Raw genomic sequence first — 25,992 nt, forward strand, 5'->3', positions numbered from 1 at the left:
TTGTTTTTTTTTTTTGTATTCTGTACTTTTATTTTTTCTTTCCAAACATGTACCATGATTCATCTCAGGAATCTGTTGAAATTTGTATCTAACGCCACTGAAACGTTTGCCCCTGTCCCACATGTCACGCGTATACCCACGCTAATTGCTCCATCATTATTATCATCGTGGAATAGGTATTCATTTTTTCTCAATTTTTTCTCATTACGGGACTGAATAATTGGTGAGGATTTTCATGGGTGGAAATAAATGTCAATGAAGTTTTCCACTGATTTTGATGCGGGTATTTAATATAGAGTGGAGAGAATTTCTCTAATAAAAAGGGAAAAAATGGCAATGAGTATAGATAATGCCGGATGTGATGGTAGTGAATGGACGGACGGATGGGTGGGTACGGACGGCAGGTTTACATTTCCTTCTCCTACCAAAATTGCCGCAATTATTTGTTGAAAACAACTGCGGAAGGTTGAACTATTTTTATATAGAAATTTTTATTCAACGTCGATTATATTGTTCCATGAGTTTCAATATTTACATTTTATTAATAAAGTGGTACAGAACATGCGGATTTTTATATTATTCCCCGAGTCTTTTCGAAAGTATTTGGTTTTTGTCACTGAGTTTGTGAAGCACTTTTGCGTCCGTAAAACATCGTTTACGGACGTCGTGATGAATAATATAGTACATTTCGATACTAGGGCGCATGAAAAATAATTTCATGCCGCCGAAGGCCAGTGATGCAAATCATTTGAGTCAGAAAATTTTTCTGCGCCCGTGTGTCGAACAATATTTTTCATCACGCTGTGACGAACTGTGAACTCGCCTTCAGCTCGTGATATAAACCTCCCACTCGCCAAAAAACACTTTTTTGCACTCGTTACGAAATATACTATTTTGTCACGGGGGTCGTAGGCAGTGTTTTAGGCAGGTGTGCCTGCGGCACGCGCCTGGAACGCTGTCTTACGACCAGAGTGACAAAAATATACTATTTTGACAGTAATGTTGCGTTCAACAAGTGACCGACCTGTGCCTTTTTCGTTTGCAAGTAAAAGAAAAGACTTTTCGTTTACAAGTAAAAGAAAAGACTTTTCGTTTACGAGTAAACGAAAAGACGCTTTTTGGCACGAGGTGAACGTAGCAGCAGTGTCAAAATAGTATATTTTGTTACGAGTGCGGAAAAGAGTTTTTTGGCTCGTGGGAGGTTTATAGCACGAGCCGAAGGCGAGAGGGAGAGTGGGGTAAAATGAAACACTCAAAAAACTAATGTTTGACACAATTCAAGCAAAAAAAAATTTGTTTATTAAATACTTTTCTTTATTAACTTTTGTTTACCAACTTTTTTTATTCTTGGAAGAACCAATGAAAATAATAAATTTACATTCAGTAGAATGGAAAATTATTAAGAAGTTTTGACGAGAGAAGATTTTGTCAATGGATTAATTGAAAATAAAATGAAACAGCTAAATTCAAAGTCCAGAGTGTAATCGGCCTGATCTAATCAACTGAATGATAATCCATTGAATTATAAGACGAATAGAAAATTATTGTCATAAGGACTCCCAACAATAAAAAAAGTTAATCAACAGTTGATAACAAATTTTTTTTTTGCTTGAATTGCGTCAAATAGTCGTTTTTCGGCTGTACCATGTTGCCCCACTCACCCCTAACATGATCTATCTAAATTTCTCTTGATATTTCGACGAACTCTATGTACAAAATTGTCCATCCTTTTACCATTTTACTAATTTTTATTCATCTTTTGGTGCTGATTCCAGTAACTGCTTGAGTTCTGCGTCCATTGCTTTCTCTTGAAGCTGTTCCTGGTAATCGAAAATTGGTAGAGCTCTTCCTCGTCTCGCTGCTCGCTCGATTTTCTTTGTCAAGTCTATTTCGAGGGGACGGCATATGAAATTAATGACTCTACCCGCAGATTTGCTACCCACTCGGCCTGTTCTACCACACCTGTTATAATGCAAAGCGATTAATGCCAGTCACATCTGAACCGTTTGATAAATTGAGTATGAAATATGTTACTTACCTGTGGATATAATCAGCTGTGTTCATTGGAAAATCATAGTTTATCACGCAATCAACAGTTATTGTGTCTAATCCTCTGCCTGAAGAATTTGTGGTTGACAAAATGTGAACTCTGCCGTTGCGGAAGTCCCAGTATTTATCTCGACGAATTTCAACCGGGTGATTACCATTTAGGGCGACGGTTTTGACGTTCATCTGGTTCAGGAAGATTGAGACCCAGTCAGCTGTCGCGGCGTTATTGCTGAAGATTATTGTCCCTTCCTTGCGCAGAGCTCTGGGTTTGACGAATTTCAAAAGGGCTGCGGGTTTCTGGAGTGCACCAAGACGCCAGAATTTTTGGGGAACAAGGACTCTGTGAATGTTCTGGGTTTGGATTGGAACTATTGAAGCCATCTGGAATGAAATAAATTGAATTAATCACTATTTCCATCGATTGGTGAATATTATCCGGAATTTTTGAATAATCATTCCGTGCGATGTGCTTTAAATTTGGAAGGATACATGAAGTACAATTCAGTTCGTTTTCTACTGTAAATTCTATGAGTCTTTGGGCGAGTCTATTAGAAATTTCAGGGGGCATCCATTTATGAAATCATTGTGTCCCTCAGGACTGAAATCGTATAAAATCAGTGAAATCCTGGGATTTCATCACTTTCAGATGATTTCAAATGAAATCACTTGCAATCAGTGAAATCTCATGAAATCATGAAATCAGCAACTCATGAGATCCTGTCGAATACAGAAAAGAGAAAGAAACTTTCGACTTATTTGTGGTGTATCCTTCTACTTATGCCCATTTAGATGTATTAGCTTCAATTTAAACATTCTCGAACTTCAACCAAGGACTACTCGAGGTTATGTGGCTATTGGTCAATACCGCCAGACAATTTCTCCCCTGTGATTATCAAAAAAGGTTTAGAAATAGATGAGAAGATAAATAAAGAAGTTATTAAATGTTTCTAATTCCAAAATCCGTTCATGACTGATCAGAGTGGAGTTCATTTCGTTCAGTTGAATGCATGAAATGTACGTTGTTCTTTTTTTTTATAGAATAAATAGATATTTTATCGAATGAATGACAAAAAGAAATTATTTGGTTCTTATGGCTTCACCTTGATGCAGGGATGGCCATCAATAGTAAATTTCATCAATATCAAAGGAATTCGCGACTTCCATTGATAAAGGTTTAAATATTCTCATCAAAATATAAAAATAATATGATATTAATAATTTAAATTTGCGATTGATGATGAATTAAATATTTGATAATATGGGACTATGAATTTTCCATTTCCAAGGAAATAATTCCATTTCCTTAAAAGGGATTACCAATTAACTAAATAATCGGCAATCTTTCTACCTAAATTATTGATTAATAAAATAGTTCAGAATTTGAATATTTAAATTTGATTACTAAAATAATTAAAAATTTAAGAGTGATGTTAACTAAATAACAGCTTCAAAATTTAACGGTAATTACGATTTATGAATATGGCTATCCCTGCCTTGATGGTTTCATCCCTACATTCACCCCCTTTGTAACTCTCATGCTTAATTCCTCTTGCATTCATATGATGCATTTCTTTCCCTTCGGGTTCTATCCCCATTCCCTCCTACTGCATTCTCCTCTCCACCACTAAATAGATGAAATTGAAAATTTAAAATCACTCGGATTTCCAAATAAACGGCCCCTCGAGAAATTGTTGCAGTATTCCTGCACATTTTTTCAAAAAGACATGTTCAATAGGAAATATCTAGGTTCTCTTATGTAGTAATTCATCTTCTATAATCATTTTTCAGTCAACAACTTCCAAGGTTTCTGCTTTAATTTTTCGTGGCTTATTTACAGAGAGTTTTATCGCCGCGGCGGGCGCGGAAAGTCAGATTGCTCCCCGCAAATAAAATTCAATATTTGAGAGTATTATTAAGTAGATATTCAGAACCCAACTTGTATAGTGCTCCAATTGAGGCCATTTCAACATCGATTCGAAATTGATGTTGATGTGGAAGAAGAATTAAGAATTTTCTTTACAAATAAACTTACGTTCAAGCATTTATCCAGGTAATCAGGTAATTTTTCAGGCATTGTAGCTGACGCCATCGTCAACTGACTGCTGCCGGGAGTGTTATTAACACTAACATTCTGTTTAAAACCAAACTGAAAGGGAAGAGAAATTAAATGTGAAAAAAATAGAAATAAAGAATGCATCAATGAGTACTTGCAGGTTCTCACATTGATTCTCCTGAGGAAAATGGACAATTTTTCATCAAACGTTTCGTGAAATAGAGCATGAGCCTCGTCTAAAACCGTATGACGCACTTCATTCAATTTATAAATTCGAGTCGTTGTTACTTTGCTGGTGACACCAACAGTTCCAATCAATATATCAACGTTTTTCACTGTGGGGTTACGCATTATTTTCTTAGTCCTGCCGCCGATGAGAGTTTGGACGGAGATATCTAGGTCGTTGGCCAATTTTTTCACCTCTGTCTATTGTAAAAAAAGGAAATATTTCAAAAAGATTAAAAAGTATTTTGATGCTGCAATTAAGTAATAACGCGAGATGGCTTCAAGATGGATTCACAAATGATTTCCTGCACATCTATGTCTGTACTAAAAGAATTATTTCATGTTTCTTTCTAAAATTTTGGAAAAATTTGCAAAATGATCTACAAGTGTATTGTCAATGTATTTTCTTGGTAGCTAGACAATTTCCTCGGTCATTATTCCTTCTATTAAAAATTCCATCAACAGATTTTCATGATTACAGGTGAATTGTACTATTTCCGTTGATGCTGGCACCACCAATAATTATACTCACTCCAACTTGTAATACCAGTTCCCTGCTTGGCACGAGAATCAAAGCGAGGGGAGAGTTCGGCCTTCTATCAGGTAATAACCGTTTCCACCTCAAAATCTGATCAATGATTGGTAACAAATATGTCAACGTTTTCCCAGTTCCAGTTTCGGCCTGAATAATTGTATTCTGTCCGGATAATATTTGAGGGATAGCGATCTTCTGAATATTCGTTGGTTGCTCGAATCCCAAATTTTTAACGATTTGTTGAACTTCCGGGCCAATTCCCAACTGTTCGAATGTCGTTCCTTCTTCATCCAGTAGTTCATTATGATCATCCTGGAAAAACGAAGCTCTTTTCAATAATTGAAGCTCTGAATCTAGTGATGTGTGAGGAGCTAGAACTATTCCTTGATTTTTCCTCCACATGACAATAGATTTTTACCTTAATTTTGTTTTATTTCAACAAGAAAAAATTGATGTACTAGTTTTCGGATATCTTATCCTTTTATGGATAATTTCAGTGTCTTAGTTATTGACCAGACTGGAGGCGCAGTTTTTGAACACTTTAGACTTTTTTAAAATGATTTATAACTCAGAAACAAATTTATTAACTGAGCTCAGTTTAGGCTCTTCACAAAGGGAAAGAGATGTTGTTTGTATTGAAAAAGAAATTATTAAATTTTATTAATATTTCAACCCCTCATTAACATTTTTAAAAAAGTCAAAAGTGTCCGTTTCACCCCAGCCTCCCCCACACATCTGTGAAAATACTCGAAACAATTACCTCTATGTCCGGATAAATTGTAAAGTAATCTCCTTTTGATTTAAGATGATGCCAGCCCTGTGAGGCTATTGGTATCGTATCAAACTTTTTGAGGGTTGTGCCTTTATAAAAATTGAACTCCTTTCGCTTGCATTCAATTATGGGCGTCCGATTATCTTCCACCAGAGGTTCAGTATGAACGTCTTCGGCGTCTTTCAAGTCATTTTCATCGTCTTCGTAGACAGTCCTTACGGGAATTGTATGGGCATTCGATTGCATACGTTTCACTGTTGCCTGAAATTCAACAACCAATACAATAATGCACGAAATTTTCCCTCTAAGGCAGTGTACCGAATCCCTGGTTCTTCATTATGAACCCCCGGATCTTATACTGTCAAAATTTTTTTGACATTTCATAGCAAATGTGTAAGTAATTCTCATGGGAGTGATATTGAATCCGATTTAGGGGAAGAATGGTTATGAAATTTCAAGTTTTAGGTAAAATTAAAGGAAATTCATGAGTTTTCAGTGGCAGTGAAACAGAAGTGTCGCAAGTCGACTGAATCTTCAATGGAACATGAATATTCAGAAAAAAAAATGACAGGAATTTTCACTTTTTCCCTGAATTTTCCTGATTTTTCCGAATTTCCACGGAATAATGGAATTGAAAACTCAAGCATTTTATTGATTTTCAGATCATACGAACAGAAAATTGATGGAATATGAGATTTTTCAACGACGAGGTTTCCTGAAATTTCAGTGGAAATTCAGGAAACCAGAAAAAGACACGGAAAATTTGGACGAAAATTTTTAACAGTGTATTTCCCGTTTTTTTGAGCGAATGAATCAATATTTTTTGTAACTGAAGGTTCAAATGAGGGCTAAACCCCGGAAAGGTCGAACAAGGAAAGGTTAAACGAGGGAAGGGTCAAACGGGGCAGGGTTGAACAGCAGAGGCAAAACCTATGAGTATATTTAACTTCTTTTTTTTTCTTCGCACACAAAAAAAAGTTTGTTGTGCACATTTTTTCATATAAATCTCGCCTGCTAACCCTAACTAACAAAGATATGGCATTCATTATGAATAATTGGTGCTATATAATTATTATTTTTTATCAATTCCTTCGGGGAATAAATTACAAGAAACATTGGGGGTTTCACGGTTTATCGGACGAAAAAAAAATCAAAAACGTTTTGCATCGATTGAAAGCAATGAAATAGGAAGCTACTGGAAGTTAAAAATTTTTTTCTTACATTTATCATCAATAGTTAGACACTGAAAGTTTGAATAGCGGTCCTACAGACGGGGAATTCGGTGTAAAGGTCAAGGTTTTTGTTCTATTAAAATGATTCTTACCAAGAATGTACCTAAATTATTCGTCTGCTTTCCCGTTACTTGACGAACTCTACAAAATGTACGAAACATTTTCACTACGATTTAACAAAGTAATTACAAATTGAGGAATTCATTTCATTTTCCGCACATATTAACCTCTAACCATACACACATAATCTAGTGGAATTCCCGGGGGTTGGGGGGGAGGGATTCGTTCCTTCTTCCACACTAGCCCATTTCTACAGTAGCCCATGGTCTGGTGGAGAACGAGATGGTCCGAAAACTAGAGGTTATGCCGTCGAGAGTATGATCTCACTCCAAAAACCGTCAAGTGAACCCTAAACACCAAAATAAAACAAACTGCACTATCAAAAAAACCCAATAATCGCATAAGAGTGGCTCTCCAATGGAGGAGATAACGAAAGAAACCCTGGAGGAGCTCCGAGAGAAGTACCTGAAGGTTCGGAAGCTCCTGGACGAGCCCCAGGACGAGTCCAACCCCGGGGAAGGTCCTGACACAGCGACGAAGAACAGAGCAATTGTGATTCTCAACCAGATGAAGTCAAAACTAGAGAGCATTCTCAACAATTCGTCGTCCCCTCCGAAACGCATTCGCCCTAGTCTCGCAGTGGTGTGCCTGAACATTGGGCTGATCTGCATCGACAACGAGGAGCTGAAGGACGCCGAGGAGAGCCTGATGAGGTGCACAGAAGTCCTGAAGACCCTGGAGCTGACGCCAGAGGGAATTCTCCCCTTCCTCAGCACGATGAACCAACTGGCGATCATCTGGTTCCAGTGGAGTGATTTCGAAAAGGCGAAGACGTTCGTCGAACGAGCTGAGGACTTCTACGGGAAGTACAAGGCTCTGGAGCCCCCTGAGGTGCCGGTGGGAATGTCCGAGGTCTTTGGGATTGAAAATGCTGAGGAGCCGGCACCCAATCACGTTCTGGAGAAGCTGCACACACTGACCCTCTACTATTTGGCCCAGATCTATGGGATCAAAAAGGATCATCAGCAGTCGGCACTCTACTGTCACATGACCCTGCAGAAGCAGCTGGAACTTGCGGATCTGGACTACATCGATTGGGCTCTCAATGCAGCCACTCTGTCACAATTTTTTATGGAACGGAAACACTTCACACAGGCTAGACATCATCTCGCAGCTGCTTCGCATATTCTGGGGGTTTATGAGGAGAATTTGAAGGGCTGCGAGGAAAAGGGGAGCGATAGTGAGGAGGTGAAGGCTGCCAAGTGGGAGCAGTTTAGACATCGGAGTGCTGATGTCGCCAGGTGAGAAGGGGAGAGAAGTATTTTTTATTTAATTAAGGATATCCAAGTATCTTTTACCGTTTGGTACAGACCACACTATAGAGTCAACTATTTTCAAACATCAAATTTGTCAATCAAATTGCGTGAGAAAAATTTGAAAAAAATCAGGAGTATTCAGTGTCATTCAAATTTCATTTTGCACAGAATTATTATTCTTTAAACATTCGTTGTTTATACATAAATAATTAAAATTGTTTAAACTTTCGGAAACATTTTTTTTTTAGGCATGAAATCGATTTATGATAAAATTCTGAATATGAATAAATTTGTTACGATTCCGAACAAATGATTTTTATGGTAGCAAATTGATTGTTTATCAATTATTTATAGAAAAGGCTCATAATTTTCAAAAATTGCAATTTTTTAATTATTTCATCAATCTTTCTCCAAAAATAAACATTCTAAAATTTCTTCAGATTTTTATAATGTTTTCTAACAGTTCAATATCAAGATTCAAATTCAGACCTGCAAAGTTTAAATGATAAAATCTTTGTAAAATGTCCGGAAACTTAGGATCAAATAGGGCTTAAATGAAAGCTGTGAGGCTCGACTACAAAAGTAGAAAAGCATTTCACTGGAGAAAAAATAGTCAAGGTACTTGGATATCCTTAAGCCCTGGGCGGATTATTTTTCGAACGTTATCTCGATTGTTTTTCCATCTTCATAATTTTTAATATATCACAATTCTCATTGGATTTTACATCACGCAGGAGTCCCTAATAATCATGATTGTACAATAAAAAAAGGGAGAAAAAAAACTGAATATTTTTGAAGAGCGTTTTTAATAAAGATTAATAAATAAGACCAATAGAGAGGAAATAATGAATGGATTATCATGAATTAGTTACCATGATTTTTAGAATCATGATTTTTCGGGTGGAAAATTGATTGTTTAGCAATCATGTACGAAAAAGATCGTAATCTTTAAAGATTCAATAATTTTATAAATTTTCCGCAACAAGATTTTCTAATGTCCTTCAAATGGTAAAAATATTTCTTAATGCTTCCAAATTCGAAATTAAATTTTTAAAGTAAAAATAACAAAATCATTGCAGAATGTTCGGTAATCTAGGGTCAAATGGATGCACTGATATTCATTTATTTATGTATTTATTCATTGAGAAACCCAAGCCAATGATAAAAGCAAATCTTAATACCTAGGAAATTCCACGATTAAGCATATCCTACGTCATCCTTATGTCATGTAGTTTTATTATTCACCTGTGGTCTGTGGACTGCAGATTCTCAAATCCAAAAGACGCGAAAGATCCCGTAAAAAAAAAAATACCAAGGTACTTGGACATCCTGAATCCATTCTCCAACGTTTGTCAATTCCACTGAATCAACTCAGTAATTTCCTAATTTCCAGGTGTTGGGGAAAGTACGGAATCCTCTTGATGAGTATGTCCCGAGACCGACTAATTGCCCTAGCTGACAACGTTGACAACGAAAAATCGATAGACGTCAGTAATACCGATGCTGACGAGCCCGTGGGAATCGACGAAGACCTCCTCAAGAACATGAAATTCGAAAAATTAGAGAAGGAAATCCACCCCATCGAGGAGCAGATCACTGACAAGTACCTCCTGGACTTCAGCGACGCCAGGAAGGTCTTCCTCAACGTCCAGAAGTGGCTGGAGGAGGCGAAGAAGTACTACGCACTGGAGACTCATGCCTCTGACTACGTTCACATAGTCCAGGATGTCTCCCAGAGCTACAAGTACTTGTCCTTCTTCGAGGACGACGACGACAGACAAGCCAAAATGCACAAGAGACGAGTTTATGTCCTTGTAGAAGTCATCAAGGAGCTGAACCCCAGGTACTACCAGGCAGAGTGTCGACAGATCTGGATTGAACTGGGGGAAACCTCCTCAGCAATTCTGGACATTAAATTAGACAAACTGAGGGCCAGTGACAAACGACCGACGCCCCATGCCCTCAACAAAATCAATCATCTCGCTAAATGTGGGATCAATTACTACAAGAAGTTCCTGGACTCGATGAAGGAGAATGAGACGTCACCACCGGTCAGGGAGTTCCCTCAGGAACTCGTGAAACCTGCCCTGTTTGCTTACTTCCACATTGGCACGCTTTGTAACAAAATTATCACTCCGGATAAATTAACGCAACTGGATAACCTGAAGGCCAGTGTTGAGGCCTATAAGTTCCTCGTGGATTACTGCCAGCGGCATGAAGATGCTGCTGAGTTCATGAGGGCTGAGTTGAATGTCTGCAGAGATCTTGTTAATTTGTTACCTCTGAAGATTAATAAATTGACGCAGTCGCTTAGTGCATCGTAAAATGTTTGTTTTTTTATTGATTGATTTAAGTAATTAAGCGATTAATTCGTGGGATTTGAGTTAATTGAAGGGATTTGGTCAATTGATCGATCGTTGAGTGAGTTTGTTGATTCGTAATTATTGTAAAGTTGTTGTTAGTAGTGGGAAAATTTTTGGATGAAGTTGAGAGAAATCTCGAAATGTTTAAATTGAGGAGAAAATCAATGGAGATTGCAAATTTAAATTCGATAATTTAGGGAAAATTGAGGAAATTCGAGTGCATCGTGTTATTACTTCAATTTTCAGGTGAAATTTAAAATTTTACACTGTAATAAGCGTAACGTAAAATGTCTTATTTTTTAATGCTGATTGGTTGACGTAACTGATCAATTGATTCATGAAAATTAAATCAACAGGATTGAATAAATAATTATGATAGTTGCATGAATTGCAATTCATCAATTATCATTCATTATTATTCAATTCATGAATTGGTTAATTTATCGAGCGTTGAATTAGTTAATTGACTCATCATTATTTTGAGGAAGTTGTTCAGCAACACTAGTAGAAAAATTTGCTCAAGATTTCAGAAAATCTTGTTGGTGGAGAATTATAAATTAAAGAGAAAATGAATGGAAACTGCAAATTTCGATTCAATGATCCAGTGAAAAACAGGAAAATTCAATTGAATGTATTATTAAACTTCTAATTTATGATGAAAATTCAATTTCAATTAATATAAAAAATTCAACAAAACTTCATATTGAAAATGCACAGAGAATTGTGAAACTTCCTCTTATTTTCACTTGAATTTTCACCTGAAATTTGAAATTTCGTGAGTCATTACCCCCGATTTCAACTCAATGTCACTCTTTCATGACATTTTTCAACACTGAATTGAAAATGCGAAAGATGTCGATTATTTTTTCATGGGACCTCAGGATCTGTTAATGAATGATAAAAATGATTTTGAAAGAATCGATTTCTTTATACTCGTGATAATAATACCTAATTTTATAATGATAAGACAGTATGAAAGTATAAGAGGTTTTCAAAACTAATCACTTTAGCATATCTTTTTACAATTGACACTAGTATTGTTCATACCCAAAAATTATTATCGTTTATTCATAGTTTGTTATGATTTTTGATATACCAACGTATACATAAGCTATCGTGAAAAATATGCATATGAGAAGATATTAGAACAAAACAGTATTCACGAACTTCCAAGTGGAAACTAGAAAGAAAAATGGGCTTAAAGATATTACTGATAATCAAAGATGTTAGGTGCTTTCCAACTACTTCTTGATACAGAAATTGAACAGCTTCACGTTTCCATGGCTTCCATGGATGCATCCTGCATGGGGACGTCGACTGGAGTCTCCATTACAACATCTTCGATTTGGAATTTTTGTACTGTATACTGTTTCTTCAATTTTTCGTAATGTTTCTTTTCCTGCACAAATTTTAAATAAAAAAAATGATTAGCATCAAACAATTTCCAAGAATTCTTTTCATTCACAGAGAAAAAAATGTTTTGATTTTCATAATTATTAATTATACTGGACACTGACTAGAATGACATTGATCATTAGGGATTTTTATCACTGAACACTGGCGACAGATTCCTAATAATTGATGATAAATTCCTGAAAATCAGTGACATTTTCCTGAGAATCAAAACTTTCGTTTCTCCATATTAATTATAATAATTAAGTTCATTGAAAATATTTTCCACAATTTCTATGGAACAATTCGATTCTATTTAATTTTTCATATTTAATCTTTTTTTATTTTGCCCCAATACTCTAAATTTACCAAAATTTTTCAAAGTGTTCATCTTGCCCCAACTTTTGAAACAGTTTTATTTACCTTATCTTTAACTGATGGTTGAATTTTCTTAAAAGCTACATCGAAATGTCTCTGATGGACTTCAGTAATGCCCGAGGACTGTGCCATTGATTCTTTGAATGCCTGGATACTAGCTTCCTTAACGAGAGATCCCAAGTCAGCCCCAGTGAATCCCTCACACCTCTCGTTCTTCCCAATCGCCTCTAGATCCACATCCTCAGCAAATTTGGGCTTTGTTCCATTCTGAAAATCCAGCGAAATGAAAATTAAGAAATGAGAACGAATCATAAAGATCCAAAAGTTCGAGTTCAGCAATTCAAAGTTCACCTAATCATTCACCCCTGCAATGCTTGAGAAAAAATAGGGACTTGTTCTGTATCTGATGAAATATTCTCATGTTAATTTTTCGTGCAATAGAGAATACCTCCCCCCATCAAAAAATATATAATATGGGCCAATTCCATATTATATATTTCAAATTTGTAAAAAATATATAAAAAATATATATAAACCATATATATTTTATATATTTTTCAAACTATAAATTTTCCCGTATGGCTTACCTTTGTCAAAGCCTTGAGAATGTCGACCCTGTCCTCGCCAGTGGGCAGCCCAACATAAAGAATCTTATCAAACCGTCCAGGCCTCATAACAGCAGGATCGATGATTTCAGGTCTATTGGTGGCAGCCATCAAGTAAACATCCTTCCTCCCCTCGATGCCATCCATCTCCGTCAATACCTGATTGACAACCCTCGACGTCGCTGAGTTATCCCCAGTGGTCCTCACAGGGCACAGTGCATCGAGCTCATCAAAAAATATGACACAAGGCGCCGAATCCCTCGCCCTGACAAAGCACTGTCTCACCGCCTTCTCGCTCTCCCCCACATACATGCTGAGCAGCTCGGGTCCCTTCACCGAAATGAAGTTGATCTCTGCCTCATTAGCAATAGCCTTAGCCAGAAGAGTCTTCCCACACCCTGGAGGCCCACACAGGAGCACACCGCTGGGTGTCGTCAGCCCAAAGGTCTCAAACTCTTTGCGATACTTGACAGGGGCCAGAATGGCCATCTGCAGCTCCTCCCTGATTTCCCTCAAGGACCCAATGTCCTCCCAGGTGACATCAGGAACAGTGGCGAAGCCTTCCCTCTTCGAAGAGGGCTGCACAGCCCTCACAGCGACATCAAAGTCCGAATCCTTTATCTTAATATCAGCAATCTGCTCCGGAGTAAGTGCCACATCACTGTGAAGTATCTTCAGAAGTCTGTCGAGCTCCTTGAACTCCTCCCTGCCATCCTCCTCCTTCTCCCCACTCTCCTCTCCATTTATACTCATCTGAGGTAGATTCGTATCCTCCTTGAGATCAATCACCTCTGGCTCCTGAGTCTCCCCCGTCTCCTTGTCCCCAGCAGTCTCCATAGAGCTCTTATCAGAATTCTCCACCACTTCTGTCGTATCCTCCTTCTCCTCAGCAGTGGCTTCAGGCACCTCCTCTACAGGTTTCTCCTCCTCTCCGCCCTTCTTCTGCTCCTCCTCCTCCTCCTCCTCCCCGCCCTTCTTCTCCTCCTCCTTGCTCTCCTGATGCTTGAGGACTCGATCAACAGCTGCAATCGCAGCTTCCCTGATGATCGACACGAGATCTGCACCCACACACCCTGGAGACACAGCTGCAATCTTCCCAAGATCGACTTCATGCGTGAGTTTCAACGTCGCAGAGTGCACCTTGAGGATGTTCTCACGAGTCTTCTTGTCAGGAATTCCCAGGGCAATCTCCCTCTCGAACCTCCCAGCCCTCCTTAACGCTGGATCAAGCACCTCAGGGCGATTGGTCGCCCCGAGAATAAGCACTTTATCCCCATTCTCTCTCGACCCCAGGTCATCCAGACAAGCCAGCAGCTGTGTGACTATCCTCCTCTCCATCTCCTTCTGGGCATTAGCCCTGTGTGGAGCAAGAGTGTCAATCTCATCAAAGAAGAGAACACAGGGAGCCAGAGCCAGAGCCTGATCGAACAGCTCTCGAATCTTGGACTCACTCTCCCCAGAGAGTCCACCAATGAGCTCAGGGGGAGCAATCTTGAGGATTGGCACCCCCAGCTCACCAGCAATGGCATTAGCCAGGAGATTCTTGCCACAGCCTGGGGGCCCATGGAGCAGTAATCCTCGTGTTGGCGTCACCCCCAGCTGTCTGAAGATCACTGAATGCTTCATGTGGATCAGAATACGACAGACTGTCTCCAGGACCTTGACGTTGCCCCCAATGTCCTGGAATTTCGGTGGCTTTGGGGCTGGTACTGCCCTCCCATGGGCTTCTCTTCTACGTTTGGAGGAAGGCATCTCCTCCATTCTCTCTCTTATTCGTTTCTTGGGGAGTGGCTTCAGTGGTGGCAGCTCTGGCACCTTCTTCGGCTCGTCGTTGCCTTTGCTCGTCTCCTTCGAGGCCCTGGAGATCGTGCACGAGTGGACGATCATGTTCTTCGGTAGCTTCATCACCTCCGCTGTGTGCTTCAGGGACAGGGGATTCTCCTCGTGGTCGTCGTCACTGCTGATGTCAATGAGCTCTTTGTCACTGGAATTACCATTGTGATCACCCACAACTCCTTTACTGTACATCTTCACAATCTCGTTGTTGATCGAGCCCTGCTCGATGTCAGACTGCACCTCAACGTCGTCTAGGTCCTCTTGTCTTGACATACTCTCGGTTATCTTGTCGTAGGCACGTCTCACTACTGTTCTGAAGGGGCCACGTTTCTTTGTTCTGTAATCACTGTACCGCTTCTGGAGATTATCGGCCATGTCGTTTACGTCGATGTATATCTGATCCTCGTTGTCGAAGAGGTACTTCTGGACACGCTCCAGGAGCAGTTGCTCTCGGGGAAAGTGACGATCGTCCATCCCTCGGGGGAACACACGTCCGTCCTCACTGCTTGCACCCTGGATCGGAATTATATCGATTGATGAGTTTAGTTTACGCATTTTTGGGTATTTGTCGTTCATTTTCGGGGGGTTAGCTGGAGGAAAGTGCAGTCGTGTACACGGATAAACAGAGTTGGGGGGAAACAGCCACGCGCGGTGTTGCACCGCCGCACCGGCAATTTGTTGGGGAATTTGCGTTATTGTGTTGACTTTTTTTTCTGTTGGAAGAGAATAGACGTTTTCAGCCAGAGTCACTAGATTTTCGGACACTTTCCCGTGGTAATTCCCCTAGGAGGTTCGGACATTTTACCGAATTTACATATAAATCATCATTTTTGAGGTTGCAAATGAGGGGAGATTGGGGTAAATTGGATACTTTTGGCTTTTTCTTAATGTTGGTGAAATTTAGTTTTTTTTTTTCAATGCAATGAACAATTCTTTCCCTCTGTGATGAGCCTAAACTGAGCTCAATTGATAAATTTATTTTTGAGTTATTATAGTAATCAAACAAAATCCAAAGCGTCCATTTTACCCCGTCATCTTAAATGTCAAAATATTTATCAGAATTTTTCATTATTTCTCTGAGATTTTTCAGTTCCATGAACGGAACAAATATTGCCCCTAGATTTCCAGAATGAAAAGGTCTATTTTGGGTATTTGGGATGAGGGGTGGGGGTTACTTACCCTGTGGTTGGCCTTTGTCGTCGAGGGGATTATTGTTTTAGGGTGGGATGAGGGTTTCGACGAGAATTTTTGAGGTGACGATCGCTTTCTGACGGTTGTTTTGAGGATTTTTTGGAATTCATACCAATCGCACGGGTATGGCGCAGCAAATATCCCCACGACAGTTCGTTCAGGGGCGGGGGGAAGGACTACGTTGGTCGTTAGGTTTTTCAGGGTCTAGAGAGGGTGAATATTGGAGGGTTTAATGGAAATGGAGACAATTTTTGGTTTTTCCAGGTTTTAATAATTTTTTTAAAACGGTTTTTGGAATTTTTTTTAAGGGGGTGGGGATTTGGGTGGGGGAGGAGTTTTGGGAGGTGTTTTGACTTCCGGTGGGACAGAATGAGGGACTCGGTCGGCCATCGTTCTTTTCTTTCCGGTCATCATGGTACGTATGCTACTCGTGGAATGAAGTCCTCGTTTTCTTGGATTTATGGGGTTGAGAGGTATTAATTATTTGGAATTGGGTTTTGAGGGGTTTTTGAGAGTTTGAGGGTAGTCAGGGGGTCAGTGGGGTGATGGTTTTTTATTTTTAGTTTTGGAAATTGTTTTTTAGAATGTCAGCGGAGCACATGGCTAGGAGTCATGACTGTGTTCAGTATTTTGGGGATAGAAATCTTCGGGTTGTGGTTAATTGGATTTTTGGAGTCTAGTTTTCGTTGTGGGTTCGGGTTTTATGGACTTTTGGGATTTTTTGAGGGGATGGGGTCGTTGAGAGAATTGGATTGAACTCGGAGGTGAGGTTAGAATCGCAACGGCGTTGGGAGTCCAATTCGGAACGTAAATATAACGGTTTCTGAGATTGAAGGGAGGAAACTGGGGTTTTAGGGGTAATTGTTGTATTTTTGGTGGTTTGGTTAATGGTTTTTTGGTTTTACAGCCGTTCGAGAGGTTCGTGGAGTCTGGCCGCGTGGCCTACATCAGCGAGGGCCCATACCAGGGCAAGCTAGCTGCCATCGTCGATATCATCGACCAAAACAGAGTGAGCATTATTTTTTTCATTTGTAAGGCGTGGAATCTATCCAAAACTGCAAATAGAATCTGATTATTTTCGGACACAATAGTTTTTTCAGTGAAGTCTTTAGGTAATATACGGTCATTGTAGGAGAAAATGCAAAGATTAATGCTTGAGAACTCATTAATTTAGTGGCTGGGAGGAATTTTTTGGGCGTTCTTCAACACCCAAAGAGAATTTCCATGACAAAATTATCTATCACGTATGACAAAATTTAAGAGAAAACCTTGGCGAATTTGCTAGAAAATTCTATTTGAAAATTCAATAGATTTCAGTTTTCTCTTGAGATTTTTTCTACTAAAATTATTGGGCACGAATTTTCTAAGTGTTTTCCGCTATATTTTGTTTTGTTTTGCATTACAGGATCCGAGTAAAAAAAACATGAAAAATTCATGCTCAAGTATTCTTCTTACAAAAAAATTCCAAGAGAATATTCATATAGAAAAATCGAAATCTGTTGACTTTTAGAATTTTAATAGAATTCGCAATGGAGTCCGTTAATTTTTTTTAGCCGTGCAATTTTTTGCTTTTAAATTTTGCCCACTGCAATTATAATCCCCTCATTCTAAGTACAGGTATATATATAGGTATTGAATTCTACTAAATTCTAATGTTTGTTGTATGCAGTTCGACGAGTGTAATCCAAGTATGGGAAATTGAAGAGAACACACACAATGTATAAACTCAAGATTGGATTGGGGCATTTTTTTTTCAATTCCATGGGCTCAAATTGTATCTGTCGAAATGGACAAAAATAGATAATTAAGCCTTCTGTTGCAGTCAATAAAATGATAAAGAACCCAAGCCTTTAAATTTTCACACAAAGAACGATTTGGTACGAGAATAATTGGAACAATTTTCGTCAGTTTCAGACAGCTTCCATGGTCTCCAGAAATTAACATAAAATGTCAGTTTCAAATATGATGAACCTTTGTTCTTGATAGGAATTGCCGGCTGACGTTTCTGATGCCACAAACATTATCTGAAAACATTAATTACTAAAATTCACTTGAGTTCCCTGTGGAGATGAGTCTTTAATGGAGTCTTTCTCATTCTTTTCAGGTTCTGATTGATGGACCTGCATCAGGAATCCCCAGGGGGCAGATTAGATTGAGTCAGCTTCACCTGACAAAATTCTGCATCAAATTCCCATACACTGGCTCCACGAGAGTTGTCAGGAAAGCATGGGAGAAGGCCCAGCTTGATGAGAAGTGGAGCCAGACCATGTGGGCTCGTAAAGTTGAAGCAAAGAAGAAGGTAAATTCAACACTTGCACTGCACATATTTTTTATTTCGAATGAAAGTTGTTGTTCTTATTACTCTGTAAATTTTATCCACAAATAGTTGTAATAGCTTCACTAATTTCGAAAAAAAATCGATTGATAAAATTATTTGCAACAGAAGCAACGAAATGACAAATTAATAATGAGAATTTCATTTAAATATTTGATGATTTTCTTGCGTTTCAGCGTGCTGAGCTCAGTGATTTCGATCGTTTCAAGCTCCGGAAAGCTCGTCAAGTTCGCAACAAGTTAAGGACAGAAGCTTTCTTCACACTGAAGAGATCCATCAAGAAGAAGGCGAAGCCAGCTAAGGGAGCTGCCAAAACCACCAAGAAGCCGACGACGAAAAAACCAGCGAAGAAGTAAAAATTTAAATTTGGAATAAATGTTCTTTGAAAAAAAAACAGACTGTTTTCACCTTAATTTATTTCCCCAAACCATGAAGTATTTTTAATAAAAGAGGAACTCATCAAGATGAGGTGATTTCTCATTCATGAAAAGAGAAGAATCGATATTCATTTATAAAGCGAATAATATATTTGTGCCATTATTTATTTATGAATTCAACACATTGTTCAACGGTTACATTATATAATGATACAATAATTACATCATAAATTTGATCATACAGAATGCTATGGAACTATCAGCTACGTATAATGAAAAAATTTGTTCGTAGGAAGATTAACGTAATTGACTCGAAGATTTATTCTAATCTTGAAACTGGAAAAGTATTCAATCGGAGTATTGATTCATGAATTTATAAAAAGATAAATCATTAAGTGGAATTTTGTTTTTTACATTGAAAAATAAGTATGATCGATTAGGGTAGTTATCCCTTGATAATTTGTTGCTGCGAGGTGAACAATTCTAGAGTTCATCCTTCAGCATCTTCTTGTCGTAGAGGAATTCACCCAGTGGCCCGTGAGTGGCCATCATCTTGCCGAGGGTGGAGATCTTTCCGGCTAGGTCACGTTGGCCCTTGTATTGCTCATCCAGGAAGTCACCGGTGAGGTAATCGACGAGCTGAAGCAGAATGGAATTTCAAAATTAATTTTATTGTCTTGGGAGAGGGGTTTTGGTCTGGAAATTAGTGGTGATTCGTTTCTCACGTGGTAGTCGTTGAAGTCAGAGGTCTTGGGCGTCTCGCAGGTCTTGATTATCTCTCGGATGCTGCTGGTGACCTTGGCTTCAAGGTTCAGGGCATCGCTGAGTGCAGTAACTGCATTTGGCCACTCCTCACGAGGAGGTTTCTAGAAAGATAAACAGAGAAATTGAATTCAGTAATGAAATTGAAACAACGAAAGATGCTAGGAGAAAATTTCCACAAAAAAGGACAATTTCACAATTGAGTGATTAAGGTATTTATGACGGGCAGGGGAATCTATTGTTCTCTCACATAAAAGCAATCGCTGAACAAAAAAATAACGATACTTCAATTACAAATTTGCAATCTATTTCGACCATTTTTGCGTTTTTTTTTAAAGCATTTTAAACCAATCGGTTTACTCTGCTAAAGAATAGTGGTGATAATACAAAAGTGAAAGAATAATGGATCATTTCCATCAACATCTCATACATTTAGTTTGATTTTTTCGATAATAAAGCAATAGCCATAATTGCTCTTATGTTGAGTGTACTGAGGAAGGCTTTTACATCCATACCAGATACTTTAAGGCCGGCATGGATTATCTTTCGAACGTTATCTCGAATGTTTTTCTATCTTCATAATCTAAAATATATCGCAATTTCCACTGGATGTTACATCACCTAGGTGTCCCGAAAAATTATGATTGTGCAGTCAAAAAAGTAGAAAATTATTAATTAAATCATTAAGTAAATTATTAATTTGCAATTTCCTCCCAATGGGGTTTATTTCCCCATATTATTCAAAATTTTACAAAATTGTACTATCATAATTTTTTGAGACTCCAGAGCTATGCAAAACTGAATGGCAATTGAGGAACATTTCAGATTATTAAAATAAATAAAAAATCACCAAGATGTTGTTGGCAAGATAATCCACCCGGCGCTTAAATTAAAAATTTTCTGTCTCTATCTTGAAAACGTGTTCTCCTTACGAAGAAATGTCAAAAGAAATTTTTTTGTGGAGCACAAAATTACCACAAACAATGTTTTTTGGCATTTCCTAATAAAATTCTTACTTATGGAAATAATTCCACATCTCGAGACAACTGCCAAATTCTCCCAACTAGTCGCTAATCCTAAAGATAAAACGATGCATATGAAATGATAAAAATTCCTCAAATTGAAGATTGTGTCAATAATGGTTAATCAAACCTAATTTGACTAGCCGTTAATGAAAAATGCGTTATTCTGTTTTCATCAGACTAAAGTGTAACAAAAAAATATCAAAAATCTTCCTTATGGAGAAACTTTTCATCAATTTTTTTTTTGCAATAGAATTACCTATTACTAAGATAATTACAAATTTAATGAAATGAAAAAAATTGAGTAAACTCTTAGAACAGGAAAAAAATAAACACAATTAGAAAGAGTTTAGTGCAGATGTTCATCACAATGAAAGTATAATTACCACTAAAAAAATTAGTCATTGATGAATTCATCTAAAGAAAGCTTAGTCCCCGTAATTCCCCGCAAAGAATACCATTTGACATTTCCTTGTAGAAAGGGATGTGTGAAATTGAATTGCCTTATTAATACGCCTTATCAATTTATTATCGAATAATGCGTCGACTGTGTCGATCTTGTTTACGAAAAATTGAACGAGGAAAATTGGCAAGGGCATCAATCATTACCCAATCTAGTGCAACATTGGGAAACTCACCAGTGGGAATTTCAAGAGCTTGCTGACGTCAGTGGTGAGCTGACCACGCATCAGCAAGTACTCGATGATCTTCATGGCGTGTTCACGCTCTTCACTTGCTGCTTCGATGAAGAACTTGCTGAAGCCTGGACGATTAATTGAATCTCTCGCAAAATGGGCACCCTGGACGTTGAATAAATCAAAGATCATTCATGAATATTGCGAGGAGGACAAAGGAATTCACGAGTGAATTTTCCAAACGAAGTGTAGAAGGATGAGATAAAATGGACCTTTTTGAATCTTCTGATAAAAAACATGGTTCAAATGAATTAAATTTCATTTTCAATCATGATAAAATGCTTTTCGAATAAAAAACATGGGTGAATTTCAACCAATCTCTAGTTATTGACGATTAAAAAAGGCCCATTTTACCCCCTTCACCTCTCAGTCAACTAAAGGTCATGATGAGTTCATGAAAAACGTGTTGAGACTGTGAGAGATAGAAAAATCCCCATGAGGACTTCTTGTGTAGAGCAAGAGAAAAGCTGCAGCAAAAGTGTTTATGAAAATTTCAGAATCTCTTTCAAATTTCGAAATATTTCACAAGAACGCATCTGTTCTAAAAAATTGGATTGTTTGTTTGAAATTTTATTAGCATTTCAGCGATTTTATTGACAAATTCTGCAGCTTTCACAAGCTCTCTTTTCAATAAGAATGTTCAACAGAAATAGAGAACTTGATCTTTCTATACTGAGGCCCGGTTGGTCCGGCTCCGGATAACGAAAAAGTCAGATAAAAAAAAAAGTAAATTCGGATGTTCGATGGATTATTTGACGCAGGAGAGTATCTCAAATTTATCTCAGGAACAAAAAAAAATTTAATCCCAAGGTTAAATCAGTGTTAATTCAAATGGGGCTACAGGATAAATAAAAAATTATTCTTCGGGTCAAAAATTGAAAAATTATGACCCCTACGATATAATAGACCCCGAGGATAAATTTTACCCATGGGTTTATTTGGATAACAGGGCTTGGTGCAACCGGGCCTGTTTCTCATAAAATAGTTTCTACAGAAATTTTTTACTTGAATTTTTTAATAGGCGAGGGGAAAATATTAAGAAGAAAATTGATGTGGAGGAATTCTCGTGGGAATTATCTCAATAGAATAAACTCTTTCTTTGTCGTGACTAAAGGAAATGATGTAATCATCATGCGGTGAACACTTGGCAACAATCTACTACGGATAAAATCATCTAGAAGTCGAGTGTATTTTGAAAAAGGTTGAAATACGATTATTTAAAGAATACGTCTTTACTAGAATTTTTTAAAAATACGAAAAACGCCCCAAAACTTCATCATTCCGATAATTCATCAATCGAGTCTCAAATGAAAGTCACATAATTCGAAAAAAATGGTTTCTACAGTAATTTTTTTACTTGAACGTTTCAATAAAAGAAGAAAATTATGTGGAGGAATGTCTGTAGAAATGATTTTAATAGAATAAGTCGTATAGAAAAATCAAAATCTGTCGATTTTTCCGCTGAGACATTCTGTATTACGAAATTCTTTCGTGCGTGTAATGAATGTTTATATCTTCATTTTCATGTACCATTGCCAAATAAGTCATTGCAGCTTGAATTTCCGTTTGCACCTGATGCTCCATGATCTTTATGCAGGGGTCCACCATGTCCAGCCAGTCGGTTGGTATATCAGCAGGCTTCAAAGTACCTACAGTAATTCATTCAGCATGAATCAGCATATTTAAACGCCATATCTATCATATTATCTCTTTCCCTATTCCCAAGGTCGACCACGCACTGAGACAGATGTATAGCTCTGCCGAAAATCTATATGTGCCACGTGAAAATTTATGATGGAATGGAACAGATTTACTTGAGGAAAATTAATTAACTTGACAGAAGAAAATTTAATATCTTTCACAAAAATTTAATTTTTGTCGTAATCATCAGAAATGTCTCCAGAAGAGGTCGAACTGTTGGCAGGAAAAAATATAATCTATGTTACGACAGTTGTTTGATCTGAGGGAACTCCATAGGTTTATACCGTAGAAAGAATACACTGACGGGGGAAGAATATTTTTTTCCCAAAAAAATTGTCTCCTCGAAATTATTTAGTTTTGCCAATAACACAGTTTTCCGCAAGAAAATTGTAGCTTCCTCTTAAAATTATCATTGGTTCTATGGAAATTGTAAGTGGTTGTTGGACAAAGATGTACATTACTCAATAACATTCAGTGGATAAAACCGGAACCTCATACAATTATCTATAGGAGGAATGTATTTACCCGAAAGACATATAAATGCCTCACGAGAACAATTACTACTGCGAAAATGATCATGTGGAAACTATTTTTTTGTCCACAAGTAAATCGATTCAACACGACAACAGATCTCTTCAGGGGAACCATGAAGGATCGAGACCTATTTATTAAAGACGACAAATGCAATTATTATAAATAAATAATTGAAATTTTTTAAACTTTCGGAAACCTTATTTTCTCAGGCATGAAATCAATTTCTGGTAAAATTCCGAATATGAAGGAATTTGCTACGATTCTGAACAAATTCATGTTATGGTAGCCAATTGTTTACAAATTATTTACAGAAATTCTCGTAAATTTTCTCGAAATTTTCAAAAATTGCAGTTTTTCAATTATTTCATCAAACTTCCCCCAAAACTTTCTATTTCTTTATCAGATTTTTAAAATGTTTTCTAACGGTTCAATATCGGGATTCAAATTGACTGAGTTCAGTATGTCTTTGCGTATATCAAGAAACTCGTACTTCTCAGAAAATTTTGTTTTTCTCAGTGTACCATCCCAAGGGTCAAAGAACACCTTTCCCACGAGTGTCGAACCCTTCTTTTCAAAATGTTCAGTAAAAATTACGGAACTCACAGTTCGCTCACCGATTACGGAATCGACTCAAAAAATTTAATTGACGGTATCCTAATTTTTCACAGGAGATTCAAGTAAAAATTACGGAACGCCCTGGAAAAATTCCGTGATTTCAGGTACAAATTACATGACAGTTCCGTAAAATGTCCGACAACCACATTGCGCTCCGTGCACATTGCGACGAAAAATACAGTTTTTTCTCTCAGTGCCCGCTTCAGTTAATGTATCCCAAGACTCCCTAATACTCCCGCTATCTCACAAATCCGCAAATTATCTCCTTGCTCCACTTAACTCAGTTAATTGTACCCTATTCAATCATATCTATTAAATTAATCCGAGAACATCAGTACTTCCCATTGTGACTCAATGGGATACGTTCAACGATACAAATAGCCCGAGCGATAAGCTCTCCCAGGGCAAGGACTTTGGAATTTGTATCGGGGAAAATTATTCACGCCCAGTTGGTGACTCCTACATTTTTATTGACAATGTTATCGCAACTTCGGTAACTGTTGAGGTTTAATGAATGTCATTGCGGAAATAACACTTATCATCCCACAAGGCATGTTTTCCCCTGACAGTTATTTCTCCTCTGCGTCATGAGTTGTTCCCAAAGACAATTCAATAATTTTCATCGTACAAAAACTACTCAATCATTCTCTCCGGAGAATTCATTGAGGCCAAAAATATCAGTCAATCGAGGAATAAATTCCCTCAATTATTTCTCATGATTAATCACAATCAAAAATTAGATCTCATCAGTATCTAATCTGCCATCGATACGTGTAAAGCGTCGCGTAGAATTTAATCAATTAATCGTCCCTTGAAAAAACATCTGATATTTCTCTACTCTCGAAATTATTTTCAATAAATTCTGTTATCAAAACTGATAATTCCACGAAGTCAATATCCAATCGATGGAATGTTGAGTCTGCACGAGTTATCCTTGAGAATTTTCATCGCTAAAAGAATGTAAATAAGTGATAAACTATTGCCTCTCGTTGAACAACCGCAGGATAAAAGTAGAGTGAAATTCTCGGAATAATTACGCCGCTGGTATTAGTCGTATCATAACAAGTGGTCACCAGACAAAGACGAGATGATATTAGATAACCGATCATCTCGTCAGTCATAACCTAACACCACATTATCTGAATCATTTCCTGCGTGAATTTTTGCGATCAGCGAAAAAATGATGAATACGAGGTTCGTTAGTCATTCTGTGACGCAGAGCGAATGAACTATGACCCTTTCTTTATCGTGAGTAAAAGAAATGATGCAATCATGCTGTGAGCACTTTGAAACAATCTACTGTGAATAAAATCATCTAGAATTCGATTTTAAATCGAAAAAAATTGAAAAATTATTGTTCAAGGAATATTGTTCCACAAAAAAAGGTGAAAAATGATTGCCTGAACTCAATTGAATGCTTCAACCAGAAAAAAACTGGAAGAATAGGTTTCAGAGATGATTTTTCGCTTCAAGACAATTTTTTGTTTTTTATCTCAAAGGTTGAGCCCACATTTCGGGCTTGAAAATAAAAATAAATTAAAGGACTCACACTTCAAGCCATCTCCAACAGCCGCCGAAACACACAGCATTCCGCAAATAAAGGCCCCCAGAAACTTCATGATTGCGATAATTGATGAGTCCAAGTCCAGTGAAACTCAAAGAATTCAGAAAATGGCCAAAAAAACCTGGTTTCGGGATCTCTCGAACGCCTACCAAGGAACCTTTATACACACTGGTATAGAAGGTCGTCCTCTCTCAACCGTTAATCAACAAATATCTCAATGAGCGAGGCGTTTTGAGTACTCAGCCATTGGCCACTCGAAAAAAAAAATAAATGTTGTATTCTCGCAAAACGAACACACACTAGAGCATGATAAAGGGTCTTGACAAGAATGAACTGGGGTTTGTAGAATTTCCGTCGCACTTCGGCGAGTGCGCATGCGC

General features: G+C 37.8%; 5 protein-coding genes across 7 annotated transcripts; 2 read left to right on the forward strand and 3 right to left on the reverse strand.

The window, feature by feature from the left end:
- Positions 1 to 1,391: 1,391 nt before the first annotated feature.
- LOC107044150 (probable ATP-dependent RNA helicase DDX28) lies at positions 1,392 to 7,220 on the reverse strand. 2 transcript variants are annotated; one of them, XM_015265933.2, is made up of 7 exons: positions 6,959 to 7,220; positions 5,623 to 5,895; positions 4,860 to 5,174; positions 4,271 to 4,528; positions 4,082 to 4,195; positions 2,039 to 2,430; positions 1,392 to 1,962 (listed from the first exon to the last, which is right to left on the reverse strand). In XM_015265933.2, exons 1-7 carry the CDS (start codon positions 7,025 to 7,027, stop codon positions 1,749 to 1,751), a joined length of 1,635 nt encoding a protein of 544 aa, XP_015121419.1. In that variant the 5' UTR covers positions 7,028 to 7,220; the 3' UTR covers positions 1,392 to 1,748. The 2 variants fall into 2 exon arrangements, with proteins under 2 accessions (XP_015121419.1, XP_015121420.1); XM_015265934.1 differs by lacking the exon at positions 6,959 to 7,220 and adding an exon at positions 6,856 to 6,917.
- Positions 6,765 to 11,999, forward strand: LOC107044149 (protein KBP homolog). The gene is made up of 2 exons (XM_015265932.2): positions 6,765 to 8,227; positions 9,636 to 11,999. The coding sequence occupies exons 1-2, from the start codon at positions 7,344 to 7,346 to the stop codon at positions 10,564 to 10,566; spliced, it is 1,815 nt and encodes a 604-aa protein (XP_015121418.1). The 5' UTR covers positions 6,765 to 7,343; the 3' UTR covers positions 10,567 to 11,999.
- LOC107044148 (uncharacterized AAA domain-containing protein C16E9.10c) lies at positions 11,643 to 16,111 on the reverse strand. 2 transcript variants are annotated; one of them, XM_015265931.1, is made up of 4 exons: positions 15,996 to 16,111; positions 12,963 to 15,329; positions 12,421 to 12,642; positions 11,643 to 12,004 (listed from the first exon to the last, which is right to left on the reverse strand). In XM_015265931.1, the coding sequence occupies exons 2-4, from the start codon at positions 15,288 to 15,290 to the stop codon at positions 11,876 to 11,878; spliced, it is 2,679 nt and encodes an 892-aa protein (XP_015121417.1). In that variant the 5' UTR covers positions 15,291 to 15,329; positions 15,996 to 16,111; the 3' UTR covers positions 11,643 to 11,875. The 2 variants fall into 2 exon arrangements, with proteins under 2 accessions (XP_015121417.1, XP_015121415.1); XM_015265929.1 differs by lacking the exon at positions 15,996 to 16,111 and having other exon boundaries at positions 12,963 to 15,487.
- Positions 16,112 to 16,370: 259 nt separating this feature from the next.
- Positions 16,371 to 18,736, forward strand: LOC107044153 (60S ribosomal protein L14). Its single transcript, XM_015265937.1, has 4 exons — positions 16,371 to 16,422; positions 16,915 to 17,016; positions 18,112 to 18,306; positions 18,519 to 18,736. The coding sequence occupies exons 1-4, from the start codon at positions 16,420 to 16,422 to the stop codon at positions 18,696 to 18,698; spliced, it is 480 nt and encodes a 159-aa protein (XP_015121423.1). The 5' UTR covers positions 16,371 to 16,419; the 3' UTR covers positions 18,699 to 18,736.
- Positions 18,737 to 18,846: 110 nt separating this feature from the next.
- LOC107044152 (ferritin subunit) lies at positions 18,847 to 25,963 on the reverse strand. The gene is made up of 5 exons (XM_015265936.2): positions 25,598 to 25,963; positions 22,729 to 22,847; positions 21,142 to 21,303; positions 19,445 to 19,585; positions 18,847 to 19,358 (listed from the first exon to the last, which is right to left on the reverse strand). Exons 1-5 carry the CDS (start codon positions 25,665 to 25,667, stop codon positions 19,203 to 19,205), a joined length of 648 nt encoding a protein of 215 aa, XP_015121422.1. The 5' UTR covers positions 25,668 to 25,963; the 3' UTR covers positions 18,847 to 19,202.
- Between the last annotated feature and the right edge of the window lie 29 nt (positions 25,964 to 25,992).

The sequence above is a fragment of the Diachasma alloeum genome, unplaced genomic scaffold (genome assembly GCF_001412515.2).
Source record: "Diachasma alloeum isolate Michigan unplaced genomic scaffold, Dall2.0 Dall_scaffold_00681, whole genome shotgun sequence".
In the NCBI taxonomy this organism is placed as follows: domain Eukaryota; kingdom Metazoa; phylum Arthropoda; class Insecta; order Hymenoptera; family Braconidae; genus Diachasma; species Diachasma alloeum.